This window comes from Antechinus flavipes, chromosome 3 (genome assembly GCF_016432865.1).
Source record: "Antechinus flavipes isolate AdamAnt ecotype Samford, QLD, Australia chromosome 3, AdamAnt_v2, whole genome shotgun sequence".
Classification (NCBI taxonomy): domain Eukaryota; kingdom Metazoa; phylum Chordata; class Mammalia; order Dasyuromorphia; family Dasyuridae; genus Antechinus; species Antechinus flavipes.
In genome coordinates, this window is record NC_067400.1 from 542,348,533 (window position 1) to 542,373,866 (window position 25,334).

Below are 25,334 nucleotides of genomic sequence, written 5' to 3' on the forward strand. Positions count from 1 at the left end.
CATACACACGCACATACACATGCACAGTAATCATCAAAAAAAACCTTTGTTTTAACTTTGGGTCTATTGAAAAAAATGTTAGTTTATTAAATCATGCCAGCTTTTATTTGGATGACATTAGACAAGTCAGTTACTGTCTCTGGACCTTATTTTAGTCTACTTGACCTCTAAGGTTCCTTCCAATTCTAAATCTATAGTTTTATAATAAGCATTATTTAATACACTTGTTTTAAGATATATTTTTCCTCCCTGAAAACATTATTCATTTGATTTTAACATTTAGGAAGATGATTGTGAATGTTGGTTTTCAAATGTTGTGTTATTATCTTTAATAATAATTGAATAAACTGTACCTCTGTTGTTCATTTGTTTTCCAATCTTTTGCCCAAAGTTAATACTAGATTTTAATACTAAACCAAGGAAGAAAAATCTTTTCAGAGCATTTCATAGTTTTTTCATGCTAGATGGTTTTTATTTAATGTATTGAAGAAAAAACTGAATATTCTTAAAATAATCATGTATCCAATCTGTGATATATACTTTAATGTGATTTTTTGAATATTAAGGTTTTTATTTTATAAATTTTCCTATTTTGTTATGAAAAGACTAAAGTGTGGTTATTGAGACTGATCATGTTCTTATGAAACTCTGAAAACTTAATTCTTAAAACGTAGCACTATTTTTTTGACTCCTTGTAATGTCAGACAGTGAATTTGTATTTTTTCCCCCACTAACAAGTTTGTATTTATTTTTAAATAATGTGTATTTTAAAATAGTGTTTCCCCAGTAAGGCAAACACATTTATTTGGAAATGAATATAATTTTGATGTAATATAAGAATTGTTAAGTTGTTTTTTTAAAAAAAGACAATTCACAAGTTTTTGTTCTTCCCATAAAAATTGATATTTTAGATATTGCCTCATATTATTAATAGCAAGAGAAATGCAAATAGTTTCCCTTTGTTTCCAGTAAATTGGCAAATATTACAAAAGGTAGAAATAGTAAATTTATTGTCCAAGTGGAACTGCACAAAGACAAGTATACTGATACATTATTTGTGGATCAAATAAGATAATAATTGTAAAGCATTTAGCACATGTCTGGCAAATAGCAAGTGATATATAAATGATACTAGACCTAACTATCATTATGATAATAATCAACAGTAATAATCATGGTAAAACTACTATCATAGTTTAGTGACTTTGAGGGCTACTCTTGAAAGCAGTTTGGAATTATGTAAGAACAGTCATTAAATTGTTTGTATTCTCTGAACCAGAAAAGAATTAGAAATTGAGAGGATGTCCATCATTTGGGAGTAGCATACTTTTGTGCTTTAAGAAATAACAAGCAGCATGCTTTCAGAAAAACCTGGACTTAAATGAACTAATATAAAGTGAAGTAAGCAGAACCAGAACATCGTACACAGTAACAATATTGTACAATGAAGAACTATCAGTGATTTGAATATTTTCAACAAAACAATGATCTAAGATAATTCCAAAGGTCTCATGAAGAAAAATACTCTTCTTATAGAGAAAGAACTGATAGAATCTGAAAGTAAATTGAAGCATATTATTTTCACTTTATTTTTTTGTTTGTTTTTTCTTTTGGTCTCTTTTTACTTTCACAAAATGACTTAATATGGACATGTGCTTTACATAATTGTACATATGTAACTTTCTTTAAATTATTTACCATCTTAGGAAAGGGAAAGGGAAGGAGGAGTAGAAGAAAATCTGAAATTCAAAATTTTTTAATGAATATTAAAAATTTGTCTTTACGTATAATTAGAAAAAATAGTGTTAAAAATTTTTTTTTGATAAAACTGAAAAAAAGAGAGGAAGAGAAGACTGGTTTCTGGAGGAAACTGGAAAAAACAAGATTAAGGGGACCAGTAGGATTATGATTGAGTAGGAGAAAGATTAACTCATAATTTGAACTTGGAGCACAAGTGAAAATGATTAAGACTACATTTCTCTGACACATCCCTTGTTTCCACTCATACCACAATACTAATTCTGACCCTTATCATCTTTGGCCAGGACTGTACAACAGCCTCCTGTAGCCACCGGGCTTAAAGTCTTTCCCCTTTCTCATCTATCCTCTAGAGGTTCAGAAATGCTTGTTTAAAAGTTCTCATGCTTCCATGTTGTTTTCAGGATCAAATCTCCCTTATCATTCCAGATTTAATGCCTATCACTCTCCATAAACCTACTATATTCATTACCTATTTTGTTGCTTTTGAACCTGTCCCATATGCCTAAAAAGCCATTTCCTACTCATTTGTACTTTTAAAAATCCTTATTTTCTTTCAAGAAAATAAGTTCAAGAGTAATCTTTTCCTGAATCTCCCCAGCTTTTCCCTTCGTAAATTACTATATGTTCATTTCTATGTTTGCAAATTTATCCCAGTGGTTCTTTTAAGGCAGCATATACTTAATTTTTATCCCCAATACAGTATCTAGTATATAATAGATACTTAATAATTACTTGTTGATTGATTATTTTCTCTCCTTTGTATCTTTGATCTTGAAAGTAAAAGAGTTTAAGTTCGAGGCATTAGGTGGAAAGATTATTGAAGAATATTGTAAAGGTGGGGGGCCAGCTAGAGGCATGTAGTAATTGTCTCAGGAGCTTTAAGAGAGTATAAAGAAGTTTATGAAAGAGAAAAGGTTGGAAAAGAATCTGGGAAGATGGTGAAATAGGTTGGTAAATTTCAAGCTCTCCCAATTTCTCCTTACAAATAGAACAAATTTGTATCTCAGAACAAACATAAATTGGTGAAAAATCAAGAAAGCTTGGGGCAGAACAGGGATCTCCTGATACAACCCAAGAAGATTCTCAGAAAGCCACCAGGCTAGGAATTAACTTGTGTGAAGTGCAGATATCTCCTAGTAAACTCCTCAGAAACACTCTGTGGGGACCCCCTCAGGCTGGTTGGGTGTGGCTGGAGCCTCTGCAGGAATCACAGAGATTTTCACCCCTGGACTGTTCATCTAGTTGGGGTTTCAGTCTAGGAAGACCTGTAGCCAAAAATATCATGTCAAGCAAAATTATAATTTTGAATGAGGAAAAAATGGATATTTGATGCACTTTCAAATTTATCAAAATTTAATATGTAAGAGCCCATATGAAAGGCCAGTTTTAAAGAACTTAACATGGACAAATCGTTTATTTTTTTCACATGGGGAAAATGTGTACTTTATATTTAAGATTTACATTAAGCTTAAAAGAAAGATTGGCAGAGTAAAGGTAAAAATAGTAATCATGTTATACAAATGAGGTGCAGAGAAAAAATAGACACAGCCATTAGAGGGGGAAGGAGAGCTCATAATTCTGAAAACCTACTCACATGGGTTATGGGTTCAGTAGACAATACTATACACACACACACACACACACACACACACACATAGATATATATACACACACATATATGGATATATATATCATGAAGATTATAGTACCTCCAAAATCTGTAAAGAAATAAGTGGGGGGAGGAATGGCAGACTGGGAAGCAAGGGGTAAGGGAAGAAGAAAGGGAGGGATCCCTGGGTGGGGGAGATTAAATAGCAAGGCAAGTTAAGGATTAGAATTTAATGGAAAAGTTAGGCAGGAATGGAAAAGAAATGTGTGTATGTGGGATGGTATGTGTTTGGTTGACTTTGTATATATATATGTATATATCTACATATGTATATATAAATAATCTTTTCTTAACTGTCGCTTGCTTAGGGGTGGTGAGGGGAATGAAAGGAAGATAATGTGTGTGTGTCTGTGTGTATAAATATATCCTTTCTTAACTATAGCCTACTTGGGGGTGGAGTAAGGGGATAAAAAAGGGGAAAAAAGAATAAAGCAAGTAAGTTGCATAGCAGAGAACAAAAGAACAATTCATAAGGAAATAAAGAAAAGATGGATACCCATGAATATAATCTCTTCTAATATATATAATTTCTAAAATTGGTATTTGCTATATATTTTGAATCCTGCCTGATGTTCTACTGGGCACATAACATTTTCTTTTGTTGCATTTTGTTTGTGTTGCTTTTCTGTTTTTCTTTTTTTCTTACTATGTTTTTTCAAATAAAATAAATTTGATAAAAAAAGTTTTTAATTGCATTTCTCTCTCCCTCCCCCCAAAAAAAGAAAGAAAGAAAGAAAGAAAAAGTTTTATTTGGAGCCTTTTTTTTCCTATCAGTCATTTGTGGAGCTCCAATCATCTCCCCAACAAAAGGGAAAGATAGGCACTAAAAGATAGTGTTCCACCTCTTTTTGGGAAAGAAATAAGTTTGTTTCATTAACAATTCTCCAGGACCATGATAACTGTTGCTATTTTTCCAGTTGCTTAGAGTTTGAATTCCTTTTAGTTATCTCTTCTTTTAGAATATTGTTTTTCTGGTTATATTTATTTCTGTTTGCCCTCCTTAATTCATAGAAATACGTTCTCAGAATTCCTTAAATTTATAATTTTCTACCACACAACATGTACTTAGCACAATACCTGATACATAGAAAGTGCTAAATAAATAACTGCTCACAGATTTCCCTTTACATTAATATACTAGAGTTTTATAGCTTTTCTCATATGAATGAGCATCCATTTTGTCTGTTTTTTTTTTTTTTTTTTTGCCACCACAAAAGGTACTAGTATGAATATTTTGATATACCTTGGGTCTCCTCTAATACTCTAAAGAGGCTATAGAGTTGTCAGTGTATGTATGTTATGCTCTTATCTTAAATCTTATCTAGCTACCAAACTGTAATTCTTAGGAAAACCATCTTAATGGACTTTGCCTGTAAATAGCACTTTACCCTCTGTACTCAAATGACCTTTTCTTGTGCATGTGCTCTGTAGATTGATCTGATCTCATCTGCTGGCAAGAAAAAATTTTCTATTTCTTGATCATGTTTATATTTCACAGAAGACAAATGAATTCATTGAAAAGAATCTTTATTTTTGTTGTTCTATTTCTAATATAGTGCATACCTACAGTCTCCAAAATTCACCTCAAAATTTAGATTAAAGGTAATTTTAATTGAGGAGAAGCATAGGAAGTAATCACAATTAAAATTTTTAGCCAATAAACTTCCAAGACGAAATCCTGAAGAAAACGTAATTGATCAAGTGTGCAAGCTTTAAAAGTATGTATTATCTAATGTTTGGGTTTTTTTGTCATTCTCTTTCTGTGAAAACTTCATTAAGAAGCATATGTAGTTATGCAAGGAATTGAAAATTGAGTGGATATCTATCAGTAATAAGTTATGGTAGAAGAATGTAATGGAATTTTCTTGTTCTATAAGAAATGATAAACAAACTGATTTCAGAAAAGCCTGGAAAGATTTAGATGAACTGATGCTAGTAAAGTAAATAAAACCTGGAGAACATTGTGTACAGTAATAGCAAGATTATGTGATCAACTGTGATAAACTTAGTTCTTCTCAGTAATTCATCAGTGCAAGATAATTTCATTAGACTTAAGATGGAAAATTCCATCTGTATCCAAAGAAAAAACTATGGGGACTACTAGATGTAGATAGAAGCATGCTGTTTTCACATTTCATTTTTGTTTGCTTCTTCATCATAGTTTTTCCCTTTTCTGATTTTTCTTTCACAGCATGACTGTTATGGAAATATGTTTAAAGTTATTTTACATGTATAACCTGTATCAGATTGCTTGTTGTCTTGAAGAGAGAGAAAAAAAATTGAAACTCAAAATCTTACAAAAAGAATGTTGGAAAGTATCTTTACATATAATTGGAAAAAAAATACTACTGAAAACTTTTAAAAAGCATATGTAGATTTGAGTACCATTTTGATCATATTACATTGACACAAAAGAATTGATTACTCTTTCCAGAAAGAAAAAAAAAAGGTCCTTACGAACTTTTTTAAAATAGTATTTTATTTTTCCAAATTAAGATATTTTTCAACATTTATTTTTGTAAAACTTTGTGTTTCAATTTTTTTATCTCCCCCTCCCTTATCTCCACCTTCCCCAGGACATCAAGCCATCCGATATAGGTTAAATATGTCCAGTTCTTTTAAACATATTTCTATATTTATCATGTTGTGCAAGAAAAAACAGAAAAAAAAGAGAAAAAAACAAGAAAAAGAAAAAATAACCAACCAAACAACACTAAGGTGATAATGCTATGCTTTGACTCACATTTAGTCTCTATAGTTCTCTCTCTGGATGTAGGTGGCATTTTCCAGTGATGAACTTAAAATGCAGAGACAGATATATTTTGGGAGGTTTACGATTTAAGGAAAATTTGTTTTGATGGGTTATTTGTGCTTATGAGGGCTTTATTTTTTTGTCATTCATTTGGGAATGGGGAGATAGTAGGAGAGACACATGAGAAATGCATATAAAATAAATTTAGATAAAGGTGTGTTTTAACACAATTTCTTTTTTTAAAAGTCACCATCATAACTGCCTTGCTCTCTTAAAAATGTTTTCACATTGCCTAGGATAGATACTATATGACTTTAAATAGATCTGTTATAAGACAACATACATACATACATACAGCAAAATAAAAGTTCCCAAAAACACAGCAAAAATATTTCTCAAGTTCATTTTAAGAAATAAGCAGGGGCAGCCAGGTAGCACAGTGGATAAAGTACCAGTCCTGAAGTTAGGAAGACCTGAGTTCAAATCTGGCCTTAGACACTTAATACTTACCAGCTATGTGACCTGGGCAAGTCACTTAACCCCTATTGCCTCAGCAAAAAAGAAGTAAAGGAAAGAAAGAAGTGGTAATGGCAACTCAGTTATATGGATGAAGAACAACTATGGAAGTATTTCTCATTCAGACTGAGCACAGAGGACATCATTGAAACTTTTCGTAATTGACTTGGGAAGGTTTTAGGGAGGATATAAGATTTTAAAGCTTTTGAATGAGGGAGAAGTGATAACTTTGAACATTGAGAACAGAGTCTCTTCTCTAGAACTTTTGAGTATTAGAAGACTAGGTGAAAGAGCATTTGAACAAATGAGAGGACAAAGAAGGCAAAAGCAGGAAAAGTAGATGGTAGCAATTTTGATTTGTTCCATAGTGCAGTATGAAGCTGATCTAGAAAAGTCAAATATAAGAGACTTGACAAAAAGTAGAGAAATGGTTTTAATTGTTAACTTTGAGGTTAGCAATGCAGGCACACAATACTAGAGAGAAGAAGATTAACAAGGAAGATATAGTAGTTCTAGAGAGTTGACCTTCTGCCTTTACAGTTAGAAGAAGGACATAAAAATAAGTATTGCGGGGCAGCTAGGTGGTACAATGAATAGAGTACCATCCCTGAAATCAGGAGGACCTGAGTTCAAATTTGATCTCAGACACTTAATACTTCCTAGCTGTGTACCCTGGGCAAGTCACTTAATCCCAATTACCTCAGCAAAAAAAAAAAAAAAAAAAAGTTAAAGAAAAAATAAGTATTGCTAATTTATAGGAACAGTTCATTTGTTAGTACCTAGTATAATGCCTTGTCCTTAGTTAAGGGAGGCATCTTGAGATCATTACGTAGTGCTATATGAAACAAGTATTTAATACATTATTTTTATGAATATATGGTGGAAATTTTTCTATAATCCTTAGTTCTTCAGAGATATTTATTTTCTGTGATAGCATATTTTAAAGAACCTGTTCAGATATTAAGGAGATATATAACCTAATACTCATCCCTTTTCTTTTCTTGGAATTTAAAAGGTTATTGAAGACAATGGTGTTCGAAGAGTTGTTGTGGTTCCCCAAGCACCGGAGTTTCACCCTGGTGGGCACGCAGTGATACACAGACCCCCCCATCCTCCTCTTCCTGGCTTCATTCCTCTTCCAGCTATGATGCCACCACCACCCCGTCACATATACTCACCAGTAACAGGAACTGGAGATATGGCAACACAGTATATACCACAATATCATCCTTCACAGGTATATGGAGATCTAGGTAAGTATATACTTGAAAGTTTACAAGTTCCTTTTTAAAAATATCCTCTCATTGATGAATATTCATGCTATCTCTTTATTACCTTCATTTGGAAATTGTTATATGTATAGTTACATGCATATCACATCAATCCATTACCCAAGTGTACATTGTATATGATTCATAAGTACTTTATAACTATGAAAATGCTCTTAGCTATTATAGTTATTTTCATTATTACCAGTACTTTGAGTTCAGCACTGTGAGGATGCTGGCAAAAGCATGTCTCCATTCAGATATGAAGGTAGGACTAATACAAATAAAAGTTGAAAGCTAACCATGCATATCTGAATTCAAGAAGAGTGGGTTCAAATGTTATTTTTGCCACTATCTGTGTGACCTTGGGCATAGTGTTTCTGCATGAAAAATTAGTGGGTTAGACTCGAGGAATGATAGATTAGTTATTTCTATTTCATGTAAAGAAGTAAAAGTCCCATTATAATGAAATATCCAGTTTTAATTCAAGTATTTAGGCACATAAGAAAGAAATTGAAATTGTCCCTGTCCTCAAGGAGTTTGCATTCTACCGAGTTATTATACTACAGTAGGATTCTGAAAAAAGGACACATTCCAGAAATCATATTCTTGCGTAATCTTGGTTTCTTATAGTACTTGCTGAATCCACTTGCTTTTTAACTGAAGCCTTCTAGCCTTTGAAATATTATTTCTTACAAAAACATTCTTTAGAAATGGCAAGAAAAAGCTGCTCGTGGTTTCTTTATTGCCAAATCGCATGCCTTTTCCAATCATTCTTGGGTCCTGCATTTTTGATACCAGTGATCTCCTTTGAGTTCCCTGATCACATATTCAATAAATCTTTAGTGCACAGATTACTCCTCTGTCTTGGGTTCTGCATCCTCTTCCCTGTCTGAGCCCCTGAATGTGGAAGCCCCAAAAGATTCTTCTATCTCTGCTCCCCAATTTCATTTATCTCCTTTGTATAGTAAACAAGTCAAATATCTCTAACCCTTACCCCTTCTCATAATTCCAGATTTACCATTTTGCATCTAGTGGTCCCACAGTCACCTCACATTTATCATATCCAAATCTGAACTCTAAGTTGAAAATTCTCCCTGCTTTTTTTTCTTGTGATTTAACTATCCTCTCAGTTACCCAGACTTGTACTTTCAGAATCATTTGTTTCTTTTTTCTTTCTTATTTTCTACAATCAATCATTTGTGAATCCTGTTGATTTTATCTCTAAAATAGCTCTTAGAGATTTTATTTATAATTATGGTTGTGGTGATATGATTTTTCATCTATCTTTTTATGGTAAAATTTAGTGAAATGCTTTTTTTTCTGCTTTTATAAGTATTTTTAATGTGATTTAAATTTTTGTTTTTTCTTGTTTCTAGATTCACTCTCTACACATGGTAGATCTAACTTTAGAGATGAAAGATCTAGTAAAACCTATGAGCGTTTACAGAAAAAATTAAAAGATCGACAGGGATCACAAAAAGATAAATTGAGTAGCCCCCCATCATCACCTCAGAAATGTCCTTCTCCTACAAATGAACATAACGGACTTATAAAAGGACATAATATGGGTGGCTTAAGCACAGGATCAGCAAAGAATAAAGCAGGAAAAGGGAAAGTTGTCTCACAAGTGGATACAGAAATAGAAGGTAATCAAAATATGATGTTTTCTCATTGCTATTTGATTGTTTTTCCCTTTTCTCACCTTTTATTTAACATAGTAAAATCTCATTCTAATAATGTATTTATTTCTACAGGGGCAAAATTAATTCATAGATTAGGAGCCTAGTATTTCACAGGTTTGATAATGCATAGTTTAACCTTATTTGACAATGGTATGAGTCAAACTTTACATGGGAAACTTTACATGATTTCTCTCAAATGGCTCGTTGCCTGTCCACAAGAAATTTGAGTGAAAAATCAGATAAAACAGACACAAATCAAAATTCCATATTTGACTTCATAGTCATTTTCATACCCCTGATTTTGATTTCACCTCTTAAATTTAGCCTGACTTTTCTTTTTTTCTGCCCATACTAATCTTCTGATTAGTCCCTTATACCTATTTCATTCCTTATTTTATACTTTGATATAATCTGCTGCTAATACTTATAAGTAATATTTTCTTAAAGCTTTACAAAATCTGTTTTCCCTACCTTCTCCTGATTTCTCCCCTTTAAATTCTCCTTCTTATGTGACCTTTTCCAACCACGGAGGAGGAAAGTAATGATTTTTTTTTTCCTACACAGTACTTCTTATTCTTTTTAAAGGAAATTTTGAGCACTAATCCCTATATATTACTGAATGTTATATAAATAAAGAATAAATTAAACATTCCTATTTATATACTGTGCACTCAAGAACTTTTGACCTCTTTATTTTTGTTAGTTATCTATAAGCTTATTGGTCTTGAATAATTTTATGATTTGTTGTGAAGTTCTTGTTCTAAATATTCTAGCTATTCTTCCTCCTGTTTTTATTTTTGTTGCTTTTAGACATTTACTAATTACTTGCAAAATGCAAGAAACATTTGGTGTAGGAAAACAAGATTGAAATAAGGCAGGCTTCAATTAACTTAGTTTTAAAATATAATAACTTTATGTGGTATTACAAACTATATTTTCATCTTCAGAATCTTGAAAGTAAAAGATTTAATTGAGGCTGTATTTTGTCAACACGATCCCAAAATCCATAGCAGAAATTATCCATAAAGGTTATATAAAATATGATATATCCGAACTTGTCCAGATCCTTATTGCTTGTGGAATAAAATATATCCTCTATAATATCTGTTTTAAAATCCTCCACATTCTTAACTAATGTACAAAAGTTTTCAGGTAATTTTCATGTTGCTATTATCTCTTTGCATGCTATTAATTATAATCAGACTGGAATTATAAATTGTCCCAAAATCTCATTCTACATCAGTGTATATTTTTTTCTTTTGCATGGAATCATGCAAAACATATTTACATATTAGCCATATTTCAAAAAAAAAAAAAAAACAAACAAATAAGAAAATCAAAGTGAAAAAAACGTTACTTAAGTTTGCTCCTGAGTTCATCATTTCTCTTTGAAGATGAGTGGGATTTTTTTCATCACAAGTCCTTTGGAACTGTCTTGGATCATTAAAATGATCAAAATAGCCAAGTATTTTGTAATTGATTATCATTACAGCATTGCTGTTCCTATGCCCAATGATCTGGTTCTCACTTCACTTTGCATCAGTCTTATGTTTCTCTGAACACCCCTCCTCACCCATCATTTCTTAAAGCACAGTATTCTGTTAAATCAGCTTGTACATTCATGCCTCAATTGATAAGCATCCCCTCAATTTCCAGTTCTTTGCCATCACAAAATGAGTTGCTGTAAATATTTTTGTGCATATAGGTCTTTTTCCTATCTCTTTTCAGTTTTAAACTGGCACTATCATTTTTACCTTACATAGCACCCTGAATGTGTCATGGGGAACGTTGAGGCACGTAATTCCTTTTGACCATGATAATTGAGAAATAAAAACTAGTGTCCTTTTTATAAATTTTTAAAAACTTGTTTTAAATGCCAGCATGAGACAGTAATAGTAAAGGATATTAATGTTTTAACATGCATCATAATATAATAAAGCTTTTTCCCAATTCATTTTATCCTAATTTGTATTGCATTAGCAAATAACTCAACTAGTTTGGAACAAGGAATGGGAAATAAAAATAAACTTTAGAAGATTTATTAAAATGTAGCTTCTCTTATCTTTCTTATTTCCTCTAGTCTCATGTGATAGTTTAAATATGATTTTATCTTCTTCCACCATGAAATTCCAGTACTCTCACATGAATAACCATAAGCATTCTATGACTTTAAATTCTCATAATTTTTCTCTTCATCAGTTCCAGTCTTATTAGTTTGTAGTCTTCTGGGAAACTGTAAGAGTCAATGTAGGTAACCCACTACTTCAGTTTCCTGAAAGAATAGTGAAGGCTTTTAATACTAGTGAAGTGAATTACACTTATCTTTTTAGAAAGATATGGCTAGAACTTACCATGACCACAGAACTTGAAGTGTGAAGTCTTTCCTGACTGAGTAAGCACTCCCCTATCTACTGCCTCAGAGCCAGGAATATCTGAAATCAAGTACTACTTGTGACAAATACCCATTGTATAACCTCATGAAAACTCTGAGATTCCTAAGCTTTAGAGAGAGTACCAGTCTACACTGTTAGAAATGGAATTTAATATCCTAATAGAGTCATAAATCCCATCTTATGCCCCTATAATTAAAATGTTATGCAGTAGTCCAGCTACTAACTTCTCAGTAAATTAGGGACTTGAATCTCATAAGTACAAAGTACAGTGTTCCTTCGGCCATGATATATATATGTAACATTTCACTTGTCTAATTTTAGTGCCAACATTTTCACTATTTATTTTTAGATATAATTTTTACCTTTGGTCATAAAAAAAGGATGACTTTAAAGTTTTCAATTTTATTTACTGTTTCAGAAAGAACATTGGCAGAGATGTTTAAGCCAAAGCAAAAGAATGCTGATAGCAAAGTGTTAAGTAGAAATTCAAGAGAAATAACTTGAATTTACAAACTTTAGGTATTAGTTGCATTATAAAAAAGTCACATTTGTATTTTTGCAATTCCTTTTAAATATTTTAAATTTTTTATTTACTTCTTTTAAAGAAAAGAATGAAGAAACAAAAGCACTCGAAGCCCTTCTTTCTAGCATTACCAAGCCAGTGGTAAGTAACTTTGCTACATTCTTCATTTTTTAGCACTTACCTTTCTGTACATACAAACTGGTAATAATTGTTATACATAAACGATATACAGATTTATGGGGTTTCTATTCAAATATCATTTTCAAAATAACTATTAAAGATGTGTTAGTCTATAAACAATACTATTAAAGTAATTCAAAAATTATTATTTTAGAAATAATTCCAGACTAATTAAAATATAAACAATTACAATTATATATAAATGATACAAAAACATGCATATATAAAAACAAATACAATGTATTAGCAAGCCTTTATTAAGCACCTACTATATGTGCCAAGCGTTGAGGACACAAAGGAAAACAGCTGAAATAAACAAATACATACAAATAAACTCTGAACTCTAGTGCATCTCATTTCCAGGATCAAACATAAATACTCTTCACATTCAAAGTAAACTAGTCTCCCTCACGAGGATAAATTGAGTAAAGTTTCTAAGGAAAGGCAGTAACTTTAAGGGGGAATGGGAAAGGCTTCTTGAATAAGGAAGGATTTTAGCTTGAGACTTGAAGGAAGCTAAGAGGCAAAGATGAGGAAAGGAGAACATTGTGGGCATGGGAACAACTAGAGATAGAGGATCTTGTTTGAAGAGCTTTCAGGACTGTGGTGTTATTGGATCATGGAATACAGATAAGCACTGGGGGGACTTGAGAAAGTAAAGAGGAGTATAAGATAGGGAAAAGAGAACTAGTTAAGAGCTTTGAACAGCAGGTTATTTCTTAATGCTGGAAGTGAAATGCTAGGAAGCCACTAGATTTATTGAGTAGGGAGATGGCATGGTCAAACCTTTAATTTTGAAAAATCGTTTTGGCAGCTAAATGGAGAATGGAATGGAGTGGGGACAAACTTGTGGCTGGCAGACCCCCCAGCAGCCTTTTGCAGTAGTCTAAACATGAGGAAGACGACCTACAGCAGGGTACTAGCAATATTAGAGGAGAGAATAGGGTTCTGAAAAACAGTAAGTGGTATCCAGTTTTATCCTTCAGGTCATATTTTCAAGAGTCTAGATAAAGATGAACAAAGCTTTAGAAAAAGAAAATTTGTCACTTAGCTAATGAATATGTAAATGGAGCATTTTAAGGAAATTTTCACGTATATTTAAGTAGTAGCTTTCAGCCATTTTATGGTTGCAATATCTTTAACAGATATAGCTGTTCTGATCATTGAAATTCAATTTGATAATTTTTTTTCTTGGAAATACAAAGTGCTTTTAAATTTTCTTATAGATGTAAAATATAAAAAGTTTACAAAGTATACCTCATACTCACACAGACCAAAAAAAATCATCAAACTTATAGATATAGTAGAAAAAAGACTTCTGGATTGCAATAAACCAGAATTCACATGATTAAAAAAATGTTGTGCACATTTAAGCTAAATCCCCTTACTTTGTGCCAAAAAAACAAATAAGGAAAAAAAACCTCTTTCCCCACCAAAAAAAAAAAAAAAATCATTTTGGGAGCATTAAAAATAAGTAAAAATGGAAAGAGTATAAGGAGAAAAACTCCCAAGTCTGCAGTGGTATTAATCTATGTGTGGTAGAACAAGATTAGTTCCTAGAGTCTCCTGAGTTCCTATTATGTGACCAATTTGCCTTCAATTATGCCATGTTTTGAGAAGCCTGAAAAAAGCTCACTGTTCTGTCCACTGAGGCACAACAGCTCTGTTTTTTTCATTGTCTCCAAGGATTGGGATTGAATATAGTAATTTTCATTTACATTAAATAATTTTATTTTTTAAAGCTTGTTTAGCAGTCTCTAAATATAGCATGCATATTTCTGCAAATTAGCATATACTACCAATATTTTTTTCTGTATTATTACTCAAAAAGGAATCTGATGGCTTTAACAGCATTAGTGTTTGAATCTTTACTTAGATTAGCCTAGCAATATCATCTGTACATAATAGCTGCAAGTATCTTTAACTAACAATAAAGGATCTCAAATGAGCAAAAATAGTTATTAGATTTAGATCTTGGATCTCTCATTTACTGTCTTGGAAACATTGGGTCCCAATTTCCTTGTCAATAAATGAGAAAGTTAAATTAGATGAACTTCTAAGGGCAGACTACCTCTAAATTATGATTCTCTGGTAAGAATCATTGAACACTTGCTCTTATTTTTGTAGCAAATATTTTTAGTCTGAAATTTTCATCCACTAAAGGTAAAGCTTGAAATATATATAGGAAAAAAAGGCCTCATTGTATTTAAGAACCTTTTCCTTAACATGTCCTTTATACATAGTAAGCTATTTAATGGATACACTTGCTGAATTTAAATGAGAATAAGTGATGAAGTTTTTTTCTCCCACAAGGTGAAAGTCCCATATTTTTTTGCCATCAGAAGAAATTGCAGATGTCATGTGCACATACAATTAAACCCACCTAAAATTTTTTATCTTCACATGCCCCTAATTCATTCTTCCTAGTAACTCATTCTTTCTATGCCTATTACAATTACCATCATCCCTGTTGTTCTAGTTCCCTCAGAAGTAACAAGAAGTTATCTGTTTCTCTCTCTTTTTTGCCACCTCTCTCCTTTCCTCTTTAGAATATATCCCCACCATTAACATAATCTACTTTCTGGCATGTTTCTCATATTTTTTTTTTCTTATCTCCCATTTCCTATTTTGACAGCACCAGTTTTTGGGCCTTTCTTCTAAGCTGAATAAATGAAACGTAATTATGTTCTAAACTTGAGAATGAAAAAAAATTATAATTTGGGGGAGGCATGAACAGAGAATCTGCTTAATTCCATGGCACCAATAGTCCTTATAATATATGCTCTAAATGTTCCCAAACTTGGAACATTCTTTCTGACTTTTCAGCAGTATCCATGATCATTTTTAAATGGTCATATTTCTCCTGATGAACTATTATGTGAATATGTATGTATATTTACAGATATGATGTGTTTCTTTTTCCTGCATTTAATTCTACCTTCATATTAAATTATAAACTTTTCTATATTAAGTGTAGGGAATAATGCCTGTTTTAAACTTCTTTTGTAATTCTTCACAGCACACTTATAGAGTCACATTTCAACCACCATATATATGTTATAAAGAATTTCTAAATATTATATTTTAACAGGTATCAGACATACAAGCAAGAAGAGTAGTACTTACATGGTCACCTCCTTCCAGCAGCATTAATGGGGAAACAGAAGAAAATAATGTGCCAGAGCTATATGGTTATGAAATTCTGGTTTCAAATACTGGAAAGGATGGGAAATATAAAAGTGTTTATGCGTAGGTATTTTTCTATCTTTCTCCCTCTTACTATATAAAGTAATTTCTAACTATTAATTGACAAGATGAGCCACATGGCATAATGGGAAAAGGTTTTAGAATCAGTAATATCTGACTTTAGGTCCTGCATTTGACACATTCTGTTGTGTGTTCACAGGCTATTCACTTAACTTGTACCTCAACATTCTAAGTTTTAAATCACAGACAAGTAATCAAACAATAGTGGTAGAAGCAATTTCTACATTGATAGTTCTCATTATATTAAAGTAATCACAAGTAAATAGAGAATTCTAAAGATATGAAATGTTTTTGAGATTTTTCTTACATTGACATGATGTGTGAAAAAAAGAAAATTTGATTTTAAATCTAATGGTCTACATTTATCTGTATATTGTTTCTTTGCTTCATCTGAGTGTTATATTTTAAGATTAAAGTTGAAAAAAATCTAAAGTTCTAAATGCCAAATTTAAATGCCATTGTATATTGCACATCAGCTGGTCATAGTTGTAGTTGATATTCCTCATTTTAGGGAGATTACTGTAGATAATAAATGCTTTTTTCCTAGAGTTCCTTCATACCAGTTATTCTTTGCTATATGGAACACAAAGATCTCTTAGTAATTAGTTATATGTTGCATTACAAGTACAAAGAGAAACATTAAGAGCTGAATAACCAGGCCTGTACCAGAAGGAAATGAATTTTATAGGTAGCCTCCTTAAAGAAGTATCTGGATGAAAAGAAATAAGTGAAGCTTTATAAAGCATCAGCCTCCTAGAGCAATCTTACTGAATCCCTGGTCCTCACTCTGTACTGTTCTTGTTAGGTAATAAATGTAAGGCAGACTATAACCCAACTCTTTTCAGATCAAATAAAGGTTCTTGCTCTTCTGTTACTAATAATCACTTCTATTCCAGTATTTAAGAGGACAGTTGATTCTTACCTGTCTCTGTGATGTAGAAAAGACCTTACACCCATCCTCTACCCCAACTCTACTAGGCTTTCTTTCTGGCATACTGCTTTGATAGTCTCATCTTTTTTGTGATGGTATTTCCTTGAGTTTGGTTTTTGTGAACCTAGTTTTATTGGGATCCATTTTCTATTTGTTGAATAATAGAAGCTACTTATCTAGCTGCACAAGCTTCTGTCACTGTTAGATTGCAGCAGGAAAAAGGAAGAACACAGAAAGCAGAGACGAGGAAAAATTGAGGAAGAGGAAAGGGAAAAGAATGAGATGAAGAATGTAAATAAAAAATAAATAATAGTGATACCATTTGAGAGGCAGTGTGACATAAGAATAAATTAGAAAGCCATTCTCAAAATCAAGGAGACCTAGGATTTATTTCTCATCTCTAACACATACTGCTTACTAATGGGAGAAAACAATCGTCTCTCATGGCTATAACTTATATTGAGAGAAGAGCTTCTTCACCCAGGAGTTTCCTATACCTTTGGTCAGAGATTTAATCTTACTTACCTCAATAGGTTAAATAGTCAGCCAGCCAGCCACACTTTATCATCATTGTACTATAATACAGGATTTCCATAGATTAGAAATGTTTTGATATAAACCACAAGAGAGAACCACTGATTTGGGGGGAGGGAGAGTGGTAAAGGTTATTATTGAGAGATTTTCTTTATTTAGTAATTTATAGAGCTTAAAAGTCATATTGACTAACTACCTTACTTCACAAGTGAGAGGAATCTGATGCCCACAGAAATTAATTTCTCCATAGTCACAAATGAGTATTTGAACTCACTTCCTCTGACTTCATATCCAGTTTTCTTTCCATTAGAACACAAATTTCATTTTTATGAAAATGAGGTATGCTAATTTTAAGTAGTGAAAGTCTGGATTTTGAAACTTTCTGGCCTTTAGTGAAAAAAATGGCCAACAAATTGCAGATTTTGCTCTATTCACCATAATAAATATTATTTGTGAGTAATACTTTGATTGTATAAAAGTAGCTTTTCTTGAATAAGTTCAATATCCCATCTCCTTGCCTTTGTTCCAGTCTAACACAATGAACCTATGTGAAATCCTGTTTGGGAATACATAAATACATTTCAGCCCAGCTCATAGTTTAATCATTTAAATTGTAATTCAGCCACAAAGAATTACCTATATATGCTATATAGTTAGAAGAATATTTTTCCATATGTACTATTTTAAAAAAAAATTTAAATGTAACATAATTGTTCGGGCATATATCAAATATTCATTTGATATGCCACAGAGTCTAAAAGTAATGGTAATATTTTTTCCCAGTGGAGAAGAAACAAGTGTCACTGTAAACGACCTCAAGCCAGCAACCGATTATCATGCAAAGTAAGTAACTTCACATAATTATTTTTTTCTAATTAGCAAATGACATTTATAAAAATGTAACTTCCAAGAAGGAACCATTTTGTACATATATTCATGGTGTGAAAACATGACTGAAGTGGAATGTAGCCTTTTATATCTTATGTTGGGAGCACTTAGCTTGAGAATCATTTGTATTTTCATTGGGGGCGGGGGGGAAAACTTTTTAACTTTAGTATTTTAATAATGTGCGAAAAAGCTTTTTGTAGGACACATTGATCAACATGAAATCTGTTCAGCTTATTCACAATGTAATAATTATGAAGAAAATTCATTATCTCTTGATATTTGTGCAACAGTAATTCTAGAACAAATTTGTTTTGAGTATATTAAGAAGAATCCAAAGATTCCTCTAGGTTAACTGTTTATTTTACTTCTCTAGAATACAAGCAGAATGTAATTCTATAAAGGGAAATCCTTCAGAAGCAGAAAGTTTTACCACCTTGAGCTGTGAACCAGATATACCCAATCCACCAAGAATTGCCAATCGAACCAAAAATTCACTCACATTACAGTGGAAAGTAAGTACATTTTGAAGAGGTTTTGAGGGAAAATAGAGGTTTTTATTAAAAGAACTGAATTCTAGTTGCTTGTTGAAGATATATATAGTTTTTTTCTAATTAGTGTTGCATATGTGCATGTTACTGTTTCTCATGTTTCACTAACAGTGCTGCACATGTTTTTGTTAAATGCATGAGTGAGACTAAAAACTGGGGCATTACCAACCATTATCCACACATGAAGCCAAGGAACTAGTTTTCTTGTGTAACTAAGGACTTAAAATCACTTATTGACCATTATTTTAGCAGCACGATCAATGTGTACAGTATTCCAGTCCATGGATTTTTCCAATTAATAAAAAGCTGAAATTATTTCTAGAAGCAGTGTGTTGTAGAAGTCAGAGTCCTGAGTTATAGTCTAGGTCTTTCCATTTTCCCCATTTGTAAAATGAGTGGTTAAATTAGATAATCTTTAACATCCTCTCCAACTTTAATATTCTTTGATTTTGAAAATATAACATGAATATTACCTTTAACATCATTCTTGTAAAAACCCACAAGAAGGGAAAAATTCTCTATTTTTTTTCCCTTAAGCTATGTTACAGGAAGTAATCATTTATCCAACAATTATAGCCAGCCAATACACAGTCAAGAACCCTGAAAATAAGCAGAATGTGTTTCTAAGTAAACAAAATATTTTTCACAAACTTCATCCATTAAGTTCTAAGTTAGATTACATAGCTTGTACAACAGTTGCTAGAAGTAGGTAGACATTATGAAACCTAACTTGAAAAAGAAGCCAAAAAAATTATGAGACAAACACAAATTCAAAAATGGATAGCAGTTTTAAATCATTTATTATAGTGACAAGCATATTTTTTTAGCCTCAGCTGGCATCAAAAGTGGAAAACCAACATTTATATAGTATTAACATTTTTGCAAATCACTTCCCACCAATTAGCCTCATTTGGTTCTTTCAATGCCTCTGTGAGATAGGGACTAACATTATCATTACCTGCATTTTAAAAATAAGGAAACTGAGAATCAGAGAAGTTAAAAGTGAAGTTAAGTACTTTAAAGCCCAAAGGTGAAAAGTAGGATTCAAACCAGCTCTTACCTGACTTTGTCTTCATAGATCTTTTTGATAGAAAGAACCATATCACATTGCCTTTTCTGATATCATCGTCATTAGCAATTCTTAAAGCTGCTGTACTTTAAACAGCAAGACTAAGCTCAATTTTGTTCAATATCCTCAGTTTCAGAAATCATAATAAGTAATCTATTCTAGAAAGATTTCCACTAATTAGGCTTTTTAAAAAAATTCCTAAGTATGAAGTGTATCTATACTATATAAGAATAGCTTATTCTCAGTGATACCCAAAAAATGAAGTATTAAGTTATGGATACACACACACATACACAGACACACATCCACCCTTTTTAGTAGTGAATGCTTAGTGTGTGTTAATGCTTTTTTGGTAACTTACTTTGATCATTCTAAGCATTCATTATTGAACTGAGCTATAATAGAAATCACAGTTTGATGTCTACTTTTTATTTTTTCTGGCTTCTTTTCTGTGAGGTATTCAACTGTCACTCTTGGCTGCTTTCATTGTACCTAGCCCTGTGAGTTTGCAGCTTCTAATCTGCTTGGGTCTGGGAAGTCAGATAAGACTTGTGAGGATTTAATATTAAATGAAAACAAATCAGTTTTTAGTACTGTAAAGTACATGATTCTGATATAAGAAATTTTCATTTTTGTTTGTTTTTTTAACACTGATTTTTATATTTTGATTTTCAAATTCTCTTCTTCCCTGCAATCTCTCCTCCATCCATTAAGAAGTCGAGCAATTTGTTATATATATTATACGTGGAGTCACGCAAAACATTTCCATGTTAGCCATTTTGCAAAAGAAAGCACTATAATAAAAAAAATTATGCTTCAGTCTGCATTCAGAGTTCATCAGTTCTCTGGAGGAAGACAGTATTTTCCATCATGGGTCCTTTGGAATTCATGAAAACTCATGTTTAGAGTAGTTGACTCTTTCATAGATGGTCATCCTTAAAATATTGCTGTTATTATGTACAATGTTCTCCTGATTTCTTCTTACTTCATTTTATATCAGTTCACTTAAGTTTAGGTTTTTTCTGAGAGCATCCAACTCATCATTTCATATAGCACAAAAGTGCTATAACAACGTTCAGCTGTTCCCCATTAGATGGGCATCCCCATCATTTCCAATTCTTTGTCACCACAAAATGAGCTGTTATAAATATTTTTTATGTACAGTTCCTAATTAGTTTCCCTGCTTCCTATATTTTTCTTTTACAATCTATCTTCTATACAGCTGCAAAATTGATATTTATTCCTAAACTATAGTTCTGTCCCTATCACCCCTCCAAAAAAAAAAGTTTAAAAAGCTTCTTTTTTCTGCATTGCCCTTAGGATAAAATAAAAACTCTTCTTCCATTTAACATTTCATAGTCTCAGTTCAAATCTGTTTTCCAAGATTTTTTTTTGCACAAAGTATACTACAGCAAAATGACTTGCTCTTCCCTGTATATATTACATCTTCCACAACTTGTTCAGCTATAGGATTCAGAATTTCCCAACCATGGGAACTCTTGAACCTTTTCCCCATTACCAACCAAGGGGCAAGCTAATTGTACCAAAGAAAGGGACAGGAAGCTCCATTATTATTACACAGATGGTTTAATAAGTCATAATGGGCTGCTTAGATAGGAGTTGCCTGGGGTTGGCTGCCAGACAATTCCTTGGATCTCAGATCCTCACCATGCATTCTGGGGCCTGAGACCAGACTATTCAGTGGATCCCCACAAAAGACCCCAAAAAAGTCCTGTGATAATTATAGAAGTTAGAGCAAGGAGGAGCTGCAAAGAATCATTATGTTGTGGGTTTGCATAATGTATAACAAGCAGCTCTGATTTGGGGCCTTGGTCACAGGTTTCAGGCAACATGGCAGCACCCTTGGGGGAGTGATGCCCAAGACTAGGTCATGCTGTTGATGCAGTTCTAGTGATAGAGAACTGAGGTGTGAGAATCCCCTCTGGTCAGTGTAGGTCCAACATAAAGAATTCAGGCATCCAAAAAGTCTGAATGGCAAAAGGGATTTTTATTGCCACTAAGAAGCCAACTTTGCTAGGAAGACAGACCCCTTCAGTGGCGAGAGGTCCCGTCAGAGAAATAACAAAGGCATCATTGAGAAGAGAATGTCTTCACAACATGCAAGAGTCCTGGTAGGCAGCTGTGCTAAGAAGAGAGATCCCTTGGCAAACTATAATCTTCCGTAGGACTTCTGCAAAGATTTGGAGTTCAAAATTGTCTTTTTATTGGTAGTCTGAGGCTTAGTTCCAGTTGAAAAGAGGCAGTGCCCCCAGGTCTAGATACTTATCTTGGAGTTTCAAGCCACTTAACAGGCCCAGATCTCCAAATGAATAAAATCATTTTGAAGGTTTTTTTTTCCAGAGCTTGGAATTTCCTGAAGAGGAATGGCACCCCCAAAAGATCAATGGAGGATGATTTGACCAAGATCTACAATTGAATGAAGCCACTTGTCTGGGAACATAAGCTTTCCCAGACTTTTTGGAGTCTGAGAGACTCCGAATCTCCCTTCTTATACAGATCAAAGGAGACACAGTTTCAGAGTTCACCTCCATTGCTTCCCCCCAAAAGCCAAGGGGAACAGTTTCAAGGTTCATCCCAGTCACTGATCGTGATGTCCTTATTATATCTTACTATAGTTGTAGACATACATGAGGTGATTGGCAAGGTGCAGTGTCCTTGCCATGACTTTCACACACACACACACACACACACACACACACACCAATTGGGAATCTATACTTCCAAACATTCTTTTCTTTGTAATAACTAACCTTTCTGTATGTAGTACTTTAAGTTGGTCCACCACAGACTTGTGTTATCTCATTTGATTCGCAGAATAAACCTGGGAAATAAATATAGTTGTTAGACCCATTTTATAGAGGAGGACATGGAGGTTGAGAAAGGTTAAGAAGCTCCTCCAAGGAGGACTCTAGATTGGACTCTGACCATGAAGCTTCTGATTGTCACTTCTTAAAAAGTGTCTCAATGACTGGGTTATATGTTTTCTTGTTCTCCATCCATTTTCTGCCTATAAAAATCACAGCACATCATTTTGACATAGATTCTTTCCATTAATTCCAGCATAATAAATTTTTGCCAAGGTTCTGATTTGTATTTCTCTATTTTTTAGGCACCTTGTGACAATGGTTCTAAAATCCAAAGTTATCTTTTAGAATGGGATGAGGTAAGTCAATTAATACTAATTACATTTTTATTTCCTCAGAGTAATCAGGATTGTATTCATCCTAAAGAAGATATGGAGATCCCATGTTTTTAAAGCTCATAATAGTGTGAACTCAGGCTTCTTATGAACAGTACCTTATAATAAAGTTCCATAATTATATTTTTTCCAATTTACTTTTCAACATAACTTGTACCGTTTGGAAACTTTGTTGAACTTTTTATTCATTATTTGATGGGAGGTCAGTATGTTTAAAAAAACAAAACACGATTACCTAAAACTTGAAAGTCGCTCTTTGCTATTCACTTGTTGAAACTACTCTTACCACTATAGGTAACTCCTCTAGTACAGATTTTTTTTTTTTGCCTTCAAAAAAGAAATCACCCTTAATCCTAGTTTGGCAGGAGAGTCTAGAAGCAATGACAGCAAAAGCATTGTTTAGAAGTTGCCAAATACAAAGGATGGTAGCTCTGAATGCAAAAAAGAGCTTGATTAAAGCTTCAGAGGAGAACATGGGATTGCAGAGTGGATTATCTCAGACATATCAGCTCATTTAAGTAGTTTTAATTTTCACTTCCAAGGTAGTAATAGCCAGCCAGCTCCCAAATCTCTGCAGCCCTTTTGTTTTCCACTCTCAGATCAATTCACTTGGCACAGCTCAGACTCAGTGCCATCAGCTTTCTTTGCAAAGCTGCAAACTATTCAGCTCCCTGGTGAAAGGATTGCCCTCAAGTGAAAACCTGTCTGGGCCAGGCATGGCCCTTTCTTTATGTGTTATCTGTGGATTACTGCTGTTCACTGCTACTTTATATCTTTGAAAGTATAAAAATTTCTCTGTACATCTGAACGTCATTTTGCTTGTAGCAAGAAAATAATTCATACTTGGTGTATTAGTATTTTATTTCCATAATGAAATTTAATTTATTTATTGATCTAAAGTTAGGAATTGCCCTCTAATGACTTCACTATCACTGTTTGGTGTCTTTAGGTGTTGTTGCTGCACTGCAAAACTCCCCAACATGTAAATATCTAGGGATACACAGGTGGTTGCTTTGGTCTTTTTTTCTCTTTCCTTTATTAGTATTTTCTATTCTTTTAATTATTCTTTCCTGATTTGTATGATTTTCTGTGTATTCTCACATTTCCATTTTAAATTGTACATAATTTTAATAGCATAATAATTGGGGGGGTATTATACCATAGTTTGTTCAGCTGTGGGATATAATAGATTGCCTCTAGTTTGTTAGCAATAAGCATAGAATTTGGTCATCAATCATTTAGCATTTATTAAGTAATTACTACATATTAGGCACTGTACTTTTGGGGATACAAGAAGACAAATTATAGTTGAGCTCAAAATCTAATAGGAAAGACAAGCTTTATACAGGACAAATGTAGGAAATAATCAACAAAAAAAAGACATCAGAATTAAGTGGAGTTGGAAGAGGCTTTCCTGTAGAAGGTGGCATTTTGAATGGAACTTGAAGGAAGGCATAAAGAGAAAAGCATGGGAGACAGCGAGTGAAAATGCATGGAGCCAAGAGATAGCTGGGAACTGTCATTTTCTTTAGTGTATAAAACTCGCAGGGTCCCTCTTCCATAACAGACCAGCCCCTTCTGTGACATTTCTCATCTGTTTCCTGGAATTGCTGTGAGGTTATGTGACTGGTCCCAGTATGGTCAAAGGTGGGACTTAAATTACTAGGTCTTGCTAGTTCTCTGTATCACGATGCCTACCATACTCCCTTTAAGATCTAATTTTTGTTATTAGGAACAAAATTGCTTTGACTATTTTTGTACAGACAAGTTCTTCTCCTTTTATTCTCTTCCTCCTTATTACGCAACAATAATAGGTCTGCCAAGGCAAATCCAGTGGTCCATGCTCATACTAAAGAGTTCCATTGTTGATACTCAGGGTTAATAATGAAATTATTCTGCCTTTTTCTAATAGATTTATAGTACTTGGGGGAAAAAACTTAATCATTTCAAAGAATTTTTCTGATTTTTTGAAATATAGAAGATATTACATGTATTACTACTCAGTAAAATAATATAACTTTTTGCTTGTTTAAGGAAAACATCAGTTTTCATTATATTTCTCCTAATTTGGGAAATATTGTGAAACCCAAGTTTTTAACTTTGACTTTATTGCTTAATAAGAACCATATG

The 25,334-nt window shown here is 32.9% G+C and overlaps 1 protein-coding gene across 5 annotated transcripts in view; it reads left to right on the forward strand.

Annotated features, from left to right (window-relative positions):
- FNDC3A (fibronectin type III domain containing 3A) overlaps positions 1–25,334 on the forward strand; it is a 189,947-nt gene that overhangs the window by 122,369 nt on the left and 42,244 nt on the right. For all 5 annotated transcript variants that reach the window (XM_051987347.1, XM_051987346.1, XM_051987348.1 and 2 more), the window contains 7 exons: positions 7,714–7,951; positions 9,346–9,615; positions 12,650–12,708; positions 15,839–15,996; positions 18,263–18,322; positions 18,741–18,879; positions 23,115–23,168. In XM_051987347.1, the coding sequence (XP_051843307.1) occupies positions 7,714–7,951; positions 9,346–9,615; positions 12,650–12,708; positions 15,839–15,996; positions 18,263–18,322; positions 18,741–18,879; positions 23,115–23,168 (978 nt within the window). The remainder of the gene's footprint in view (positions 1–7,713; positions 7,952–9,345; positions 9,616–12,649; positions 12,709–15,838; positions 15,997–18,262; positions 18,323–18,740; positions 18,880–23,114; positions 23,169–25,334) is intronic.